Here is an 18,188-nt window from a genome sequence, read left to right as displayed (position 1 = left end):
CGCCCATTCCCCAGACCTGAATCCGATTGAGCACATCTAGGACATCATGTCTCGCTCCATCCACCAATGTCACGTTGCACCACAGACTGTCCAGGAGTTGGCGGACTCTTTAGTCCAGGTCTGGGAGGAGATCCCACAGGAGACCATCCGCAACCTCATCAGGAGCATGCCCAGGCGTTGTAGGGAGGTCATACAGGCACGTGGAGGCCACACACAATACTGAGCCTCATTTTGACTTGTTTTAAGGACATTACATCAAAGTTGGATCAGTCTGTAGTGTGTTTTTCCACTTTAATTTTGGAGGTGACTCCAAATCCAGGCCTCCATTGGTTAATAAATTTGATTTCCATTGATGGTTTTTGTGTGATTTTGTTGTCAGCACATTCAACTTTGTACAGAACAAAGTATTCAATGAGAATATTTCATTCATTCAGATCTAGGATAATTGCCAATAATTTCCAGCTATCGTCTATTCCATTTGCACAACAGCATGTGAAATTGATTGTCAATCGGTGTTGCTTCTAGTGATGAGCGAGTATGTTTTGTTAACCCTTTCGCCAAGTATGCTCGGCCGAGCACCGAGTATTTATAGCGTGCTCGGGCTTTAAGTTTTCGTCGCTCCGTGAATATGATTTGCGACTGTTTGACAGATTTAATACATGTGAGGAATGCCTAATTTATTCCCCAATCATCTCAAATGCACAAAGGAACACGATATGCTCCTAATTTTACTGATTGAAAAATTGTTGATATGTATCAGGCAGGGATGTGAATCAAACCCTGAATATATCCTGTCAAAATATAGTACATGAGGGGAAATTTCCCATTGAATGTCTATCCGATAATATAAATATATATAATAGTAGAATGGACAAAGTCACATATAAGTATATATAAAAAATACAGAGACGAATTTGAACATATAGTGATCGTATAAGCACTGTTTAAATTTGCCTAGTATTTTTCTAAAACACAGCCAAAAAAAGAGGAGACATTAAATATAAATCTTTATATTAAGTCACAGTCTAGACAAAAAAGTTTTAAAAAAGGTGCAGTGAGCAAACACTAGGGGCAGCACAAAACGGCAGGAGGGTATGAGATGAATATAAGATAGAGAGAGCCTCCTTCCCTCTACATAGAATCTTATCAGTAGCATCTATCATCTCCTATCTCAGTAATGGAGCAATCTGTCTTCACCGAATACACATTTTTACCTGTGCATTGAGAATTTTTAGAACGAATTATTTATGTCAGATAAAGAAGCTGATTTCTCTGAAAAGATATATTACAAAGTGTCGTATATTCATGTGTACTATTGATTTATGAAATAAAAGTTAAAAAGATGGTTACTGTTTAAATGCCGCTGTCAGAGAATGCATTTATACCTTGCATCTTGGGTGCGTGCCCTTCTAACCACTCATCGGCCCCCTTATGACACGATTGTCTGCTGAAGGCCCCCGTTCCTGTCATAATGCTACTATACTATGATTTGTGCTATTTGATCACTATGATTTGTGATATTTTGATTTATGCTATACTTTTATATTGCTGTATCTAGCACAAGCAATCATGATCTCATGTTCAAATTCCATGAGAGGACTAACAAGTACAGTGTAGAGAGGGAAAAAAGGTTTTAACCCCTTACTTACCGGGGACGTATTAGTACGCATATTTGCGTACTGCCCGTTCAGTGAGGGCTGCTGCGCTGAGCCCTCACTGAACGGAGCACATGTCAGCTGATTCTTACAGCTGACATGTGCCCGCAACAGCCGCGGGTGGAATCGCGATCCACCCGCGGCTGTTAACATGTTAAATGCCGCTGTCAATCGCCGACAGCAGCATTTAACGCGCGCTTCCGGGTAGCGCGTCATAAGCCCCGACCACCGGCGACCCCGTCACGTGATCGCGGGTCGCCGATGGGCGTGCATGACAACCCAGGGTCTGCAGCAGACGCCTGTGGTTGTCATGATCTTGTCGCTATGAGCGCCACCTAGTGGTTGGCGCTCATAGCACAGGACCATTTCTGCTGCATGCAGGGGACCTGCTCGTCCCCTGTATGTAGCTGAGGCGATCGGACAGTTGCTGCTTCTAGTCTCCTATGGAGACTATAGAAGCATGCAAAAAGTAAAAAAAAAAAGTTTTTAAAAATATTAAAAAAAATATAAAAGTTTAAATCACCCCCCTTTCGCCCCATTCAAAATAAAATATATAAAAAAAAAACCCACATACACATATTTGGTATCGCCGCGTTCAGAATCGCCCGATCTATCAATATAAAAAAAGAATTAATCCGATCGGTAAACGGCGTAATGAGAAAAAAAATTCTAAACGCCAGAATTACATTTTTTGGTCGCCGCAAAATTGAAATAAAATGCAATAACGGGCGATCAAAACATCGGATCTACCCCAAATGTTATCAATAAAAACGTCAGCCCGGCACGCAAAAAATAAGCCATCAACCAGCCCCAGATCACGAAAAATGGAGACGCTACGGGTCTTAGAAAATGGCGCTATTTTTTTTTTTTTTTTTTTTTTTTACCAAATTTTGGAATTTTTTTTCACCACTTAAATATAAAAGAACCTATACATGTTTGGTGTCTATGAACTCGTAATGACCTGTAGAATGAGAAGGGCAGGTCAGTTTTAGCATTCTGTGAACGTGGTAAAAAAAATAAATAAAAAACAACTGTGGTATTGCACTTTTTTTGCAATTTTACCGCACTTGGAATTTTTTTCCCGTTTTCCCGTACAGGATATGGTAAAACTAGTAATGGCGTTGAAAAGTACAACTCGTCCCGCAAAAAATAAGCCCTCACATGGCCATATTGACCAAAAAATAAAAATGCTATGGCTCTGGGAACAAGGGGAGCAAAAACGAAAATGCAAAAACGGAAAATGCTCCGGGGCTTAAGGGGTTAATAGTAGTTAAATTAAAAATTTGAAAACCCCTCCTTTTCCTCCATTTAAAATAAAAATCGTAAAAAAAAAAAATACACGTGGTATCACTGCGTCCATAAAAGTCTGATCTATCAAAATTAATGATTAATTAGCATAATCTGTAAATGCAGTGAAAAAAAATAATTGAAAAGCCAGAATTGCTTATTTTTGGGGGGTGGGGAGGGTCGACACAACTGTTCAAAAAATGCAATAAGAAGCAATCAAAATGTCTTATCCACCCCAAAATAGTATCAATAAAAAACAGGTCACCGTACAAAAAACAAGCAAAGCTGTATCAACGACAAAATGAAAACGATGCAGGTCTCAGAAAATGCACAAACAATTTTATTTATTTATTTTTTTTAAATTTCAGAATTTGTCATCACCACTTAAAACTATACTTGTTTGGTATCTAAGTAATTGGATCGACTTAAAGAATCACATTTCTAGATCCGCTGTACTGCACAATGAACGCCATAAAAAAAAAACAAATGCAGAATTGCATTTTTTTTTGCAATTTAACTTCGCCTGTATTTTTATTCCAATTCTCCAGTATATGGTAAAAGAATAGTGTCATACAAAAGGACAACTCATACTTCAAAAAAACAATCCTTCATAGGGTTATGTGAGTAGAAATATAAAAAATGATGGCTCTTGGAAAGAGAGGAAAAAATGAAAGTGCAAAAACTAAAAATTGCCTGGTCCTTTATGAGTTAAAGAAGTGGTCAAGGGTTCCTCTTAAAGCATATGTTGTTTACAGATAAGAAGATCTGAATCAGTCTGATGTGCTCAATGAGATATAAATGTTGCCTCGGGAAAAGATATTTGCTGGAAAAAAGGCACGTCTTAAATTCCACTATCAGAGATTGACAGCAGCATTTAACATGTTAATAGCCCCACTCCACCCACGGCTGTCAGAGCAGATGATGGTTGAATAGCACAGCCATCTTCCTGGAAGGATAAAAGTCGGGGAGCCGGCATATGACGTATAAGGATGTGATATGTCGGTAAGGAGCTAACATTAGTCTGTACCAGCAGCTTGCTTAAAGTGGTTCTCCAAGATTGTAATAAAGTGATGACTCAATTCAAATGGATGCCTGTCCTAATCGCTTGTCGGAATGGGCTGCAGTGTGAAGACACTCCACTCACAAGACAGATGTCTCAACTGTTGGAAGACCAGTATAGTAAGCCCACATACCAGATCTGAAGTGTGCGACAAAAGAAAGAAATCTTCTTGGCTAACGAGATTTTTCTTCTCCATCTACGTCCTCCGTGCTCAGGCCGCCAAGGAGAATTATTTCTTCTGATGTCACAGTCCTTCTCCTTGACTCATGTAGGTATTTGTGCTCATGAAACAGCTTTTCTGACAGTGAACTGTGTTTTTTCAGACTTCAGTCCCTCCTGATACGTGACTAAGGCGGGCTGCACTTTGAATTACATGATGGGGGGGCCATATTCTTACTTTCTTGGAGAACCCATTATGTAGGAAGGCAAAAATTAAATGTTCCGGAGTCCAAAAAGAACTGCCTTGAAAAACATAATTGGGTATGCATAAGTAAACGAACCTGAAGTGCCATCTAATTCATAGGTAAATACATTCGCACTGTGGGTTTGGGATAATGATCAGAGGTCAAATCTTGCAGATTTACCCCCCTCCCCCACCAAAAACAAGCAAACAGATGTATAATGTGGAAGTATCCAGAATTCTGACTAATAAAACAAATTTGTTTGGTGCTATTTTCAGCAACTATGAATTTGGTGAGCGAAACCCAGAGATGGATTGTGGCCGAAGCTCAGAGAGGCACCGTGCATCTAAAGCTCCAGGATTGGCTGCAGTCTCTTAAGCTACACACAACCTGAAATCTCACCCGAAACCGGACTGTAGTGCATTCCCTGAATGGATTTGTCAGGGGGACACTCTTGCCACTCTAGTTACGTATTGATCCAAGTTTCAAACACTTGAAAAACTTTTTGAGCTGTATTTTGGTCTGTCCTATTATTATGTAAGAGGAGGATTGAGTAATATGCTTTGTATTCTTATAAATGTTACTTTTACATTGTATGGAAAGCACAGCTATATGATTACTGTGGGCCGGTCACACCATATGTGTGTGTATATACAACATCTGCACGGCACGGGACATTTGCGCATCTGAGGATCACTGGAGTGTTCGGTATGTAAAGGAGGCCATTTTTTTTTTTTTATATATATTTCCTGGGATTTTAAGCCTGCAAAGTAATAATGCAGCTTTAAGAGGACATTGTCTGTCTGATGTACCGTGCCTTGTGCTACTACATAGACATGTCTGGTCTTCCATATAGAGCTTTTTTTATACAATGGTGGAATGTGGGGTAGAAATTTCTTAAGGATTATTAAACGGTAATCAATAATGGGTGAATCTGGGGACATGAATACTGTAATGCTGTAGTACGTCAATGAATAGTCTTTGCAAATCAGGCAGTACACTTCTGTTTAAAACCAACATCCGTGCTTCTTGGGAGTATAGCTAGTGGTTAAAGGGGGTGTCCGGGATGAGAATACAAGGACACTCTGGTCCATAGGGTGTGCTTAGTATTGCGTCTCATAATCAAGTGACTGCTAGGTGCAACTCAAAGACACGAGTGCTGCTGATTCTGGGGAAAGGGACACTTTTTTTCCCCCTTATGCTGGATTACCCCTTTAATTCTCACACTTTGCAGGTCAATGTATGTGAAATCAATAATACATGTGCCTTCTGTAGTGCTGTAGAGGTCACCGGCATACTAGGTGCTGCTTGGAATCACTACTGCTAGTTGAGCAGTCTTATTGGTTAGTAGTAAACATTTTATATCTTGTTAAAAACTTTCTATGTTTATCCACGTTTTATATGTAAATTTTACACTGCCCCTATTTTTAATGTTGTAAGCCAAATATCTTATTGTCTTATAAGTATAATAGCATTGTCCATTGTTATGCTCACCCACCTTTCCTAAGTGTGTGTTTGTGTTTTGGAGTGCTAGACCCTCTCATTGGCTTTACAAACTAACAAAAAAAGATTATTTTTGAAATTACAGTTTCTTTATTGAAGACTTTCCTTAACGCATGGAGTTAAATAGCGTTCATTGTGATGCGTTTTTAACCATTCTGGTTGTGGATCAAGCATGGCAGAAAAAAACTAAACACCAGCCAGGATTCAGTGTATATTCTTGTAGGCGGGATGCAACAGTAAATCTTATGTGAACAACATTATATTGAACCCTTCTGGCATGATATAGATTTAACATAGGTTTATGGTTTGATACATTATTGAGAGAATGAGGGGAGAAACTGTTGCTATCAGACACAGCCCTATCGTTTCCATTAAAGGGGTTGTCCAGTCTTTTGCTAGAAGTCTGCAGTTAACTTATGTGACTGCAGACTTTTGAATCCTCACAGATTCTCAAGTGTTGGTGGCAAGATCGGGTGGTCACATGACCTGGAGAATCCTGATGGTGTGAGGTGCGCTCGCTGTGAGGATTCAGAAGTTTGTAGTCAAATAGAGTGACTACAGACTTTTATTTAAAGACTGGACAACCCTTTTAAACATAACACCTAGGCATGTGTATGACTGCAGTTATTCACCAGAAAGAACATTAGGCTCTTTCTAATGAATTTTAGAAAACAATATATCTGGGTTAAAACCATGTCATAAAGGAGTGGACTTCCACAAATTTATTATGCCTACAAAATTATGAAGTCCAAACTAGAGATGAGCGAACCCGAACTATATAGTTTGGGGCTCATACCGGACACTACGCTGCTCAAATCCGAACACTGACTTCTCACGGAAGTCCATTTTAGTGTTTGCAGTTCGGATGCTGAATAAAGCTTGTTGAAAAGTAGAAATTATTACAATTATAAAACATAAATCCAGAACAATTTAAACAAACCAAAAGCTCCAGTAAAAATTAACAGGTACCCTACCTGTCCCTCCACTCTTGCATTATATACAAAACCACACTATTTACAACTTCCCTCCTACCACATCTGGTTCCACTGCCATGATACCCATTAAAATCATAACACCACACAAAAACTGCATGGACATACCTATATATATATATATTTTTTTTAACAACGCAGCAACTAAACTTACTCTACCTAAACCCACCACCCCCGATCCAGCACTGGCCACCAAGTTCAGGACAGTTTTCCAAGCTTGGATAAGACCCCAAAAGTTTTTCCCCAGATGGGCCAGGTCAGACCAGTCCTTAGAACACTGAAACCATCACCCCCCCCACCTAACCACCACCCCTATCCCAACAGAGAGGCAAAGCCCATCACACCTGCTTCCCCGTGTTTCACAAAGGAAGCAGTAGCAGCAACAGACATGTTAACATACTTAAAACTCACCACCTCCTGTGCAGCCTTGGTCTGCAGCTTTTTTCCCTTCTTTTTGTTCCTGTTTCTCCCATCTCCTGGTGCCTCATCATCCCCAAAGGAAAAATGCATCAGGTCCACTGGGGACTCCAGCTGTTTGATGTCCACCAGCAGACCGCCAGACCCATTTGATTCACACTCCTCCTCCTCGCTTGACACTCCGCTTATTCTCTGCCCACACATGTCACTCATATCATACTCAGAATCTGGTAGGGCCACCTGCTCTGGACTTATGGAACAGTCACTTGTATTTACAGCACCAGATTCCCCCTCCATGCCGCTCGTCACCCCAGCAGACTTCCTCACATCAATGAGACAGACATCACCAGGCTTCTTTCTGGTAATGACATTGCTTGATAAGGGGACACTGGGTAGGGCTTCTCCACTGGGTGGGGCTGCATCGCTGGGCAGGGCGATGTTATGGGCCGAATGCTGCTGGCCGGGTCACTGCTGTTTGATGAGGTGGCAACGTTGGTTGCTGGTAACATTTATTACTAAGGGCCCTACTGCTGACTTCACTGCTGTACGGGATGCTCCCAGGTGGGATGGCACTGGGTTGGTCTTCTCTAGCCGGCGTATCCCAGAGCGGGGCTCACACTGGACACAGTAGGCGGGACGATACTGCCGGACTAAACACTACTGGACGGGCCGCCCCCTGGTGTGATGGTACAGGGAGGAACTCCGCTGGCTTGGGCATGACTAGATGGGGCGTTAACACTGGGTGGAGTGTCTTATGGGCGGGTCGCCAGTGGTTTGACGGACACTGCTGGACTGGCTTGCATTACCACTGGGCGGGGCGCTTCTAGAATGGGCAGCACTAGGCTAGACTCCACTGGTCTGCACAACCCTAGCTGGCACCTCACTGCTGGATGACACACTTCTTCTGGGCGGGACTGCACTGCTGGGCAGGGTGACAGCCCGTACACCACTCTCCTGGCTTGTCTTTTTTGTATTTGCGAAACGGCGATCGTTCTGAAATTTCTCCAGGAAGGGACTCGCATTTCTGAGGATTCCCTCCTGGAGAGTCACCGCCACCTCTAACTTCTCTCTCAAGGTTTTTACCCTGGCTGTCACATCCGGACGGGCCTTTTTGGATGCATCGTCATTAATCTCACCTTGTATCCTTTTAATGCCTCCCGGATGCGGCACACTTCACTGCTCGTCTCTTCAAATATTCTAAACATGGGTTAAGAGACCGTAAAAGTGTCCACAATCTCATAGGGCTCCATAACCCCCCAGTTCTTTTTCAGGGTCACCCTGCTAGAGCGGCAGGTCCAGAAAAACACTCCTTGCTCGGAAAGGGCAAGGTGGCTGGCCTCCAGAGAACACCATGGCCGCTATGCCTCATCACCCACCACACCCAAGGTGATGCACAGGGTCGTTCGGGAGAGGAGTGTAGACCTGCATCTGCCTCGGGAGGGGGGGGGGGGGGGTCCTCGACCCACCTGCGGACAAGCGCAGGGATTGGTGAAGGGAGGCTGGCCGTCGGGGTTCCCTTGGCTCCGGCACAAACTGGGTAAATGTAGTGGTGGCTGGGCCTGAGGCGGAAAGCTTTTTGGATCATGTCCTACCACTACCGAGGCTTGCTGGTTGTTTCTCTGTCCATTTTGCCTCCTAATCTGCTCCCTCCACTGCCTCCTCATCCGGTCAGCATATCACCTTCATGACCAACTTCAGCATAGCCAGCAGTCTTCTTGGAAACTCATCTATTTGGGGGAAAAGTCCCACACCGCACAGGAGCTGTGGACCAGGATCAAACAGCAGACCGATGAGTGGTTGGTGCCTTTGCACCTTTAGCCCGGCCTGGTGGTGTGCGATAACAGGCGAAATGTTGTAGCAGCGCTGGGCCTAGCCAGTTTGACACACCTCCCTTGTCTGGCGCATGTGCTGAATTTGGTTCCTAGCTTCCTGAAAAATTATTCCAACATGTCAGATCTGCTGCAGCCAGTGCGGGCCATCTATGTGCGCTTTTGGCGTTCTCACCCTGCTGCTGCTCTCCTGTCTGTGTTGCAGCATCACTTCTGCCTTCCCGCTCACCGTCACATATTCTGCATACCCACAAGGTGGAATTCCACCTTGCATACGCTGGAGACTGTGCGAGCAGCAGCAGGTGATAGTGGAGTTTCAGCTGCAGCACGCACAGGTGAGTCACTCTGTGAAACAACACCACTTCACCACCAACAAGTTGGCCTCCATGCAGGACGTGAGTGCCGTGTTGTGCTGCTTCGAGTACTCCACGAACATGGCCAGCGCTGATTACGCCATCATCATGCTTTCTTGAAAAAACGCTTCAGGCGATGATGGATGAGGTGGTGGCACAGGAGGAGGAGCAATAGGGACCATTCACACCATTATCAGGCCAGTCGTTCACACAAGGCTCGGAGGGTGTGTTCCTGTACCAACAGTGGCCAGCTACACAACTGTCCAGTAAGTGGACAGTTTTGGAGGAGGAGTAGGAACCGTGTTCACAGCAGGGTGGCACTCAAAGCAACTCACAGGTATCACTGGAGCGTGGCTGGGGAGGATACAGAGGACACACCCAATACACCCCCCACCGAGGATAGTTTCTGGTTGCCTCTGGGCAGCCTGGCACACATGAGCGAAACCGCCGAGTTGCCCGGATTGTTACCAGTTCTGATTACTGAACTATATGGAAATGAAAGGGCTGTGTCTGATCTTACCAATAGTTTTCTTCTCCCCTTTTCTATTCCAATAATGTATAAAACTATAAATCTATGTTAAATCAATATCATGACAGAGGGGTCTGAATTCTGTTTCACATGTTCTGTTTAAATTATATTGTCCCTGAGTTTAGGTACACTGTAAAGTATAATTGTATGATATGCAGATAAAAAGATGTCCACATAGGGATACTGGGTTATACCACCTACAAAAATATGTACTGAATTCTGATTTGGTGTTTGGGTTTTTAAATGTGTGTAGACAACTTCTCAGCTATGCAAAAAAGTAAAAAGGTAATCAGCTAACAATTGTTGATGTTGGAATGCGGGATTCAAACGTTGATACAAAAACACAAGGCCAGCAACCCCGCTTTGGAACCACAAAAAATGTAAGGGAAAACTAGCACCGAAAATGTATAACAATAAAAAATGTATTAGGTAATTTAAAAATGACAATCATACGTCACAAAATCAAATAAAAATGTAGAAAAAGGAGGGGAGGGGAATGCAAAACCCGATGCGTTTCGGACAAGCATATACCTATGACTAAGGAATTGCTTGGCCAAAACGTGTAAGATTTTGCATTTCTCTCCTCCTTTTCCCCATTTGTGTTTGATTTTGTGTCATTTAATTGTTATTTTTAAATGATTGTAGTTCTCATCTATGCTTGGGGGTAAAAAAAACACACTGGATAACACATGATATGTTGAGTGTTATATCATACTATATGAACTGGGCTGTCTGTGTTTTTAACAAAAACCTTCCGTAAAGAAATTGGAATTTTAATGGGCCCTTAAAGGGAATCTGTCAGCAGGATTACACCCTCTATGCTATTTATATGTAACTCTTCTAAAGCACCATGCCAGCAGTTTGGTTTTTTTTGTATTGCAGCACTGGAGTGGTGCTACTAATGTAAGGCCTCTGCACTTAGTCTTTTACTTACCATCTGCCGTCTTCTGCTGTTATCCATGCCGCTCTGGTCATTTTCCAGCAGTTTGTGACCTGCTGGATCGCTCCTGTGTTTGCTGGAGAAATCTGGAGGTCACTTTTCACTTTTTTGCAAGTCTATGAGAGCCTTGTACTGGTTTTCATAGGCTTGAACTGAGATCTTATGACCATTATCTGTGACTTCCGGTCAGTCAGAAGTTGCGGTCACAAGATGGTGGCGCCGGGAACAGCTTATGGTGGGTGGCGAGTAAACTTTTAGGTGCAAGGATGTTATATTAGTAGCACCACCACAGCACTGCAATTAAAACCACGCTGGTGTGGTGCTTTAAAGACAGTTCCAGAAATTCCTTTACATAGCTAGTACATTCCTCTGTTACTGAGAAATTAGTGTTTAAATTGATATGCAAATGAGGCTTAACATCTATGGTAGATATGAAGCCCCTGTCACTCCTGCCCAGCGCCACCGCCTCCTGCCTATAACTAACAGCCTCTATGCTGTGTGACTTCAGGCAGAGGGAATTGTCAGTCAAGCAGGAGGCAACGGCACTGGGCTGGAAATATGGCTTCAGATCTACCATAGTCCTTCAGCATTTGAATTGCTATTCAAATGAGCCTAATTTCTCAGTGGCAGAGGAACGGACTGGCCATGTAAAGGTATTGCTGGGCTTGTCTTTGAAAGAGCTACATGCACATATAGTTAGCGGTGTGAAATCCTGCTGACAGATTCCCTTTAATCCCATCAAGAGTTCACTTCTAGCAACTTGTTCAGTTTGATGAATATATTAGGAAAGTGAGAAGCTGTAGGTGTCCCAGCACTTTACAGTAACAAAAGCCTAATATATATTGTACTATGTGATTTTTATGGTAAAGGCTACTTTGTGGGACAAAATGTGCAAGTTTTAATAATAAATATAGCCTTATGTAAGTGGAATTTGTTTCTCAGGGCCTCTGCTTTTCTTCATGAACAGCCTATAAAATGTACAAGTGGAATAGATTTAGACCTCATTTACCCATTGCAGACTGGTTAGCATTTTTCACCACTATATTTAAGCCAAAAGTAGGATTGGATAATAAACACACAGGAATATAATGAAAAGATGTATGCCTAATAATATTTGTGTCCGATCCTGATTGTGGTTTCAAAATACTGATGCATGAAGGCTTAAAAGGGCTGTCTCACCATTACATATCATTCGTATCCATTGATTAGATCATACTAAATAAAGAATATTTGCAATTACATGCTGTTAAAAAGTCTATTTAGTTTACAGTTACAACATTTTCCTTTAAAAAAAAGGTGGCGCCATAATGTAAAGTGTATAGCAATCTGCAGGTCCATCTGATAAACAGAGAGCTAAGGGTCACACATTATCAGTCACTCTCGCCACTATAGAGAACCCAATAGAAATACATTTCTGCTCTGCTTGATATTTCTATTGGTTGCTCTTCAGTGAAAAATAAATCACTATGCAGAGAGGGACCTGGTTTTGGAGAGAGTAATTACTTGCATGTTGAGCTCTGTAAAGAATCAAAAACAATACTGTTCTTGTCATCTTACCACCAAAAAAAAAAAAGATTAAAAATAGCAAAAAGTTGAATGTACCCTAAAATGGTATACACTGGGTGAAATAAGTATTGCACACGTCACCAATTTTCTAAGTAAATATATTTCTAAAGGTGCTACTGCCATGAAATTCTCACCAGATGTCTGTAACAACCTATCCAATCCGCACAGGCAAAGCAATCAAACCATAAATGTCCATAAATTAAGTTGTTTAATAATGAGAAATGACACTGGGACAAAGTATTGAACACCTGAAGAAAGAGGTGAAAAAACCCACGGAAAGTCATGACACCAGCTAAAATCTATCATTAATTAGAAAGCAATCTTGCCACTTAGTGAAAAATATAACCTGGTTCAACTGATGGCTTATAAATAGGTGTCTCATTACCAAGGTGCCACACAAGAAACATCTCATGATGGGTAAAACCAGTGATCTGTCTCAAGACCTTCACAACCTTATCGTTGCAAAACATGCTGATGGCATTGGTTACAGAAGAATTTTAAACCACTGAAGGTTCCAGTGAGCACTGTCGGGGCCGTAATCCGGAAGTGGAAAGAACATCATTTCACCATAAACCGGTCACGACTAGGTGCTCCCTGCAAGATTTCAGACAGAGTGAATTATCTGAAGAGTTGTCCAAGAGCCAAGGACCACCTGTAAAGCGCTACAGAAATGACCTAGAATCAGCAGGTACAATTGTTTAAAAGCAAACCATAAGTAATTCATTCAACCTCCATGGCCTGTATGCACGCTCACCACGCAAGATTCCATTGCTCAACAAAAAGCATGTTCAAAAGCGTTTTAAAGTTTGCCCAACAACATTTAGACAAGCCTGTAAAATACTGGGAGAATATAGTCTGGTCAAATGAGACCAAAATTTAACTCTTTGGATGCCATAATGCACACAATGTTTGGAGAACAAAAGGCACTGCATATCACCCTAAAACACTATACCAACAGTGATGTTTGGAGGTGGGAACATCATGGTGTGGAGCTGTTTTTCAGTATATGGAAATGGCAAACTTCAGGTAATTGAAGGAAGGATGAATGGACAAATGTAATGAGACATTCTTGATAAAAATCTGCCATCTATCTACCAGGATGGTGAAGATGAAACGAGGGTGGAAATTTCAGCAAGGCAATGATCCCAAACACACAGACAAGGAAAATGTAAATTGGTTTCAGAGAGCGAAAATAAAGCTGCTAGAATGGCCCCGGCAATCACCTGACCTGAATTCAATAGAAAATTTATCGAATGAACTAAAGCTCAGAGTTCATTGAAGGAACCCCTGGAACCTTCAGGACTTTAAGAGTTTGTGTGGAAGAAAGGTACAAAATCACACCTGAGCAATGTATGCAACTAGTTTCTCCATACAGGGGTCGTCTTGACGTTGTCATCACCAACAATGTATTTTGCACAAAGTATTAAAATTCAGTAAGCGTGTTCAATACTTTTTCCTTGTCATTTCTTATTATTACACACAACTTAATTTATGGACATCTATGGTTTGCTTTCTTTGCCTGGGTGGGTTGTTAGCGACAACTGGTGAGCATTTCATGTCAATAGGACCTTTAGAAATATACTTGCGTAGAAAACTGGTGACTTGTTCAATAGTTACAGTGGTAGGAAAAAGTGTTTCCCCCTTCCTGATTTGTTATTCTTTTGCATGCTTGTCACACTTAAAAGTTTCAGATCACAAAACAAATTTTAAATATTAGACAAAGATAACACAAGTAAACACAAAATGCAGTTTTTAAATGAAGGTCTGTATTATTAAGGGAAAAAGAAATACGAACGTATAGGGCTCTGTGTAAAAAGTGTCCCCCCCCTCTTAAAATCTAAATTAACTGTGGTTTCTTTAGTTCGTAGCATGATGTCTAGCTTTTGAGGATCTTTCGGTCTACTTCACTTTGTCAGGCAGGTCCTATTTAAGTGATTTCTTGATTGAGAACAGGTGTGGCAGTAATCAGGCCTGTGTGTGGCTAGGGAAACTGAATTCTGCTTCCCAAAGATGTGATAAATCACAATTAATTTATGTTTTAAGGGGGGGGGGGGTAATCAATTTTTCACAACTAACACAAAAAATTCTGGATGTTTTTAGTTTACAATTTGATTATGGTGTTAGTAATGGGGGCGTCTTATAGACGCCTCTCCATTACTAACCCCTGGGCTTGATGTCAGCTGCCAATACAAAGCTGACATCAACCCCAATCCGACTACCTTACTTGCCAATGCACCAGGGCAAATGGGAAGAGCGGAGGCTAAGCGCCAGAATTGCCGCATCTTATGGATGCGCCTTTTCTGGAGCAGCTGAGAGCTGATGTTTTTAGTCTGGGAGGGGGCCAATATCCATGGCCCCTTCCTAGCCTATTAATGTCAGACTGCAGCTGTCTGCCTAGCCTTTGCTGGTTATTATAGGGGGGACCCTACTTCATTTTATTTATTTATTTTTTATTTTTTTTAGGGGTACCCCATTTTAATGACCAGTAAAGACTAAGTATAAAGCTGTGAGCTGATATTAATAGCCTGGGAAGTTTCATGGGTATTACCCTCTTCCCAGGCTATAAACATCAGTCCCCAGCTATCCGCTTTTCCTCTGCTAGTTAATAAAATTTCAGGGGATCCCACGCCATTTTTTTCAGAAATTTTATTTATTACTAAAATACATGCACAGTAAGCTACACATGCAAAGAACTGATTATATATCTCACTCCCATATTTCTATCTATCTAGATCTATGTATTGAAGAATATTTCCTTTGAACACTATCTTTAAATGACAGAGTAATTCTCTATGTAAAAGCTAATGTTAAAATCACATTGCATTCGCATGTCATTCGGATGCTAGGTGATAAAAATGTCACTTGTCCGACATTTCAGGAACACCATCGGACCAATTTTTTTTACGGTGATGGGAATGAGCACTAAAAAAGAAATACTAAATAAAAATTAAGTTTGTTTCTGTCTTTAAAAAAAACATACCATTGCAACCTATCACAAGCAAGACCACCACCTTTTAGCAGACACACAATGAAGGGGAAAAAAAGCACTGCACAAAAAGACATCTCAATTGTGATGCATGATAGATGGAGAATTATATTTTTTTAGCTGCCTCAGGGCCTGGACACCATGTGATCATTAATGAAACAATTAATTCAAAGGTGTAGTAAAACATTTTACATGAGAATGTAAGGGCAGTGGCCCATGACCTCAAACTGAAGAGATATTGGGTGATGCAACAAGACAATAACCTAAATCACACAAGTAAATTTAATTAAAGGGAGCTTGGCAGTGCAAAATTACTGTTCAAATCAAGCACAGGCGCTCGATGCACCTTTGACGCGGTTAAATAGTTCAGTGCACCTTCACTTCCAATTGTTTCCATCCTTCTCTGATGTCCTGCAAAACCAAAATTGGCAATCAAGGAAGAGGGGGCAGAGATGGATGCAGAACAAGTAGGTGGGAAGGTGAGAATTTTTTTTCTCCATTAAACTCGTAAGAAAAAATGTAAGGCTCAGGCCGTGTGCATCTTCTTTGATTATTGCATTTTTGCTGCAGTTTTTTTAATACCTTTTTACTTTATTTTGTGTTTTTCATGCAAATTTTAAGCAGCGATTTAATTTCTTTTTAGGCTGCGTGCCCACGATGTGTTTTTCAAGCGTTTTTGCTGTGGAATTTGCGCAGCGTAAACGCTTGCAAAATGCTTGGTAATCCGTGGCCCATGGTCAATCTGCATGTTTTATGCCCATGCTACGGAATTTTCCGCAGCGTTTTTGATGTACGGAAAAATCCACAGCATGTCCATTATTTGTGCATTTACGCATGCGGAATTGCCTTCTCCTTGCATTAGAAAACTGCAAGGCAATTCCGCATGTCCAAAACGCGCGAAAAAAGCGTGTTAAATTCCGCACGCATTTTTCCGGGCAAGGACATGCAGAAATTTTCCGCTTCATTTCTGCATCGTTGGCACATAGCCTCATAGTACAGAAAAGTGTGGATTCTGCACTTAAAATGCAAATACAGTTTTGTTTCTAAGTGCAGAATCAAAGCTTTTGTTTACTATAAAAAGCATTAAAATGCTGCTTCAAATCTACACCAAAAAGCATTAAATAAGAAGATAAACGCATAAAAAATGCAGCAAAAATGTAATAACTAGAGCAGATTGATATTGCGTAGTTTAGTACAGACATGTTAGGACAATATGCAGAAAAAAATGCAGCATTTATGCTTCATGTGAAAACAGCCTTACAGATGTGTTTGCAAAAAAGTAAGACCTCATATAGTGAAAGTTGCACAAAAATGAAAAAGTTATAGTTGCTACAGCTCTGAGTGAAGAAAAAAAGAAATGAATCTATACACCCAATCCATCTCCAATAGAATAGGACCGTCCCAGATTTGGGTCTACTCTGCTCTCCCAGGTGGTCTGCTGAATGTTCCTCACTGAAACATCTCTGACTTCTCCTACTGCCAGAGTGAAGAGAATTGGTAATTGGGTGTGGTTAGGCATGACCAAAAATTTGCCACGGCGTGCTTTGTGTGCCTCATAATTTGTCCTTCTTTGGATCTTGTAAGAGTTTGGAGGTATCTAACATCCAGATTTGCACTTATCTCCTCATAGAAACCCAGCATGTTGGTTAGACACAACTTATCCTTCATGAATCCATGCTGGTTGTCAGTTATTATATTATTCTCTGCAATATATTTTTGCAGGTCACGTCTTATAACGCTCTAAAAAATTTTGCACACCACTGATCCTCATAGTTGCCTGGGTCTACCTTCTTACTTTTCTTAAATATCGGTACCACATCAGCCATCCTTTGACACAGACTCTGTTTCATGAGGGTCTAAGAAAATGAGATACAGAGATTTGTCAATTACTGAACTCAACTACTTCAATATCCATGGATGAATTCCATCTGGCCCGGGGGGCTTTGTCAATATTTAACTGCTTCTGGACCGTTCATAGACTTTAAACATCCGGGTGGTTCTGCACCTACTGTGCAGTGACATTCTACTATGTCACTGCATAGAAGCGCAGTTACTCAATCATGCAGTCCACATAGAGAAGGCACAGATGGTTTATTACCGTCTGTGTCTTCTCCATCGCTGTATACTCAGTGCTAAAGAAGCGCTGACGGCACTCCTGACGCTGACAGTCATCTGTATAGGGAAGGAACAGTGGCTGCTGGGTCATAGGAGGCCAAGACAACTCTGCTATGCTGCCAGGAGGCTGCATTCACCTTGTAACTGGAGCTAATATAGCAGCAAAAGTTACAAGGGAAATGAGATGAAAATAAAAATATTTAAATTCCCAAAAAGGTCTTTTATGACCATATAGGTGGCACAATGTGTAAAATAAATTTAAATAAAAAAAAAGTAAAAATACATAAAAAAAAATACCACTATGAATCCAAATTGCTGTCACTAGCCCTGCTTCCGAAAAAAAAGTGTCCAAAATATAAAAATAATTGTCACAGAATGGAGAACACATTTTTAAATGTATTTTAGTGGTTCTGTGTGATGATAAAAAATGGGAAAAAACAGACTCTTGTTTCCCTTATTTTTCCACCAATATCGCCCCAATATTAGCAAAAAAAAATAAATAAAAAGAGCGAATATGACAGTGACATAAAAATGAAGCTCAATTATTACAAAAAA

At 41.3% G+C, this 18,188-nt stretch overlaps 1 protein-coding gene across 2 annotated transcripts in view; it reads left to right on the top strand.

Annotated features, from left to right (window-relative positions):
- Nucleotides 1-17,927, top strand: part of FAM185A (family with sequence similarity 185 member A) — a 61,804-nt gene extending 43,877 nt beyond the window's left edge. For both annotated transcript variants that reach the window (XM_073652278.1, XM_073652276.1), the window contains one exon: nt 4,682-17,927. In XM_073652278.1, coding sequence (XP_073508379.1) covers nt 4,682-4,797 — 116 coding nt within the window. In that variant the 3' untranslated portion in view covers nt 4,798-17,927. The remainder of the gene's footprint in view (nt 1-4,681) is intronic.
- The last annotated feature ends 261 nt before the right edge of the window (nt 17,928-18,188 follow it).

The sequence above is a fragment of the Phyllobates terribilis genome, unplaced genomic scaffold, assembly GCF_046119375.1.
Source record: "Phyllobates terribilis strain yellow unplaced genomic scaffold, ASM4611937v1 Scaffold_11__3_contigs__length_659146591, whole genome shotgun sequence".
In the NCBI taxonomy this organism is placed as follows: Eukaryota; Metazoa; Chordata; class Amphibia; order Anura; family Dendrobatidae; genus Phyllobates; species Phyllobates terribilis.
This window is presented reverse-complemented; position numbering and strand designations above follow the sequence as displayed.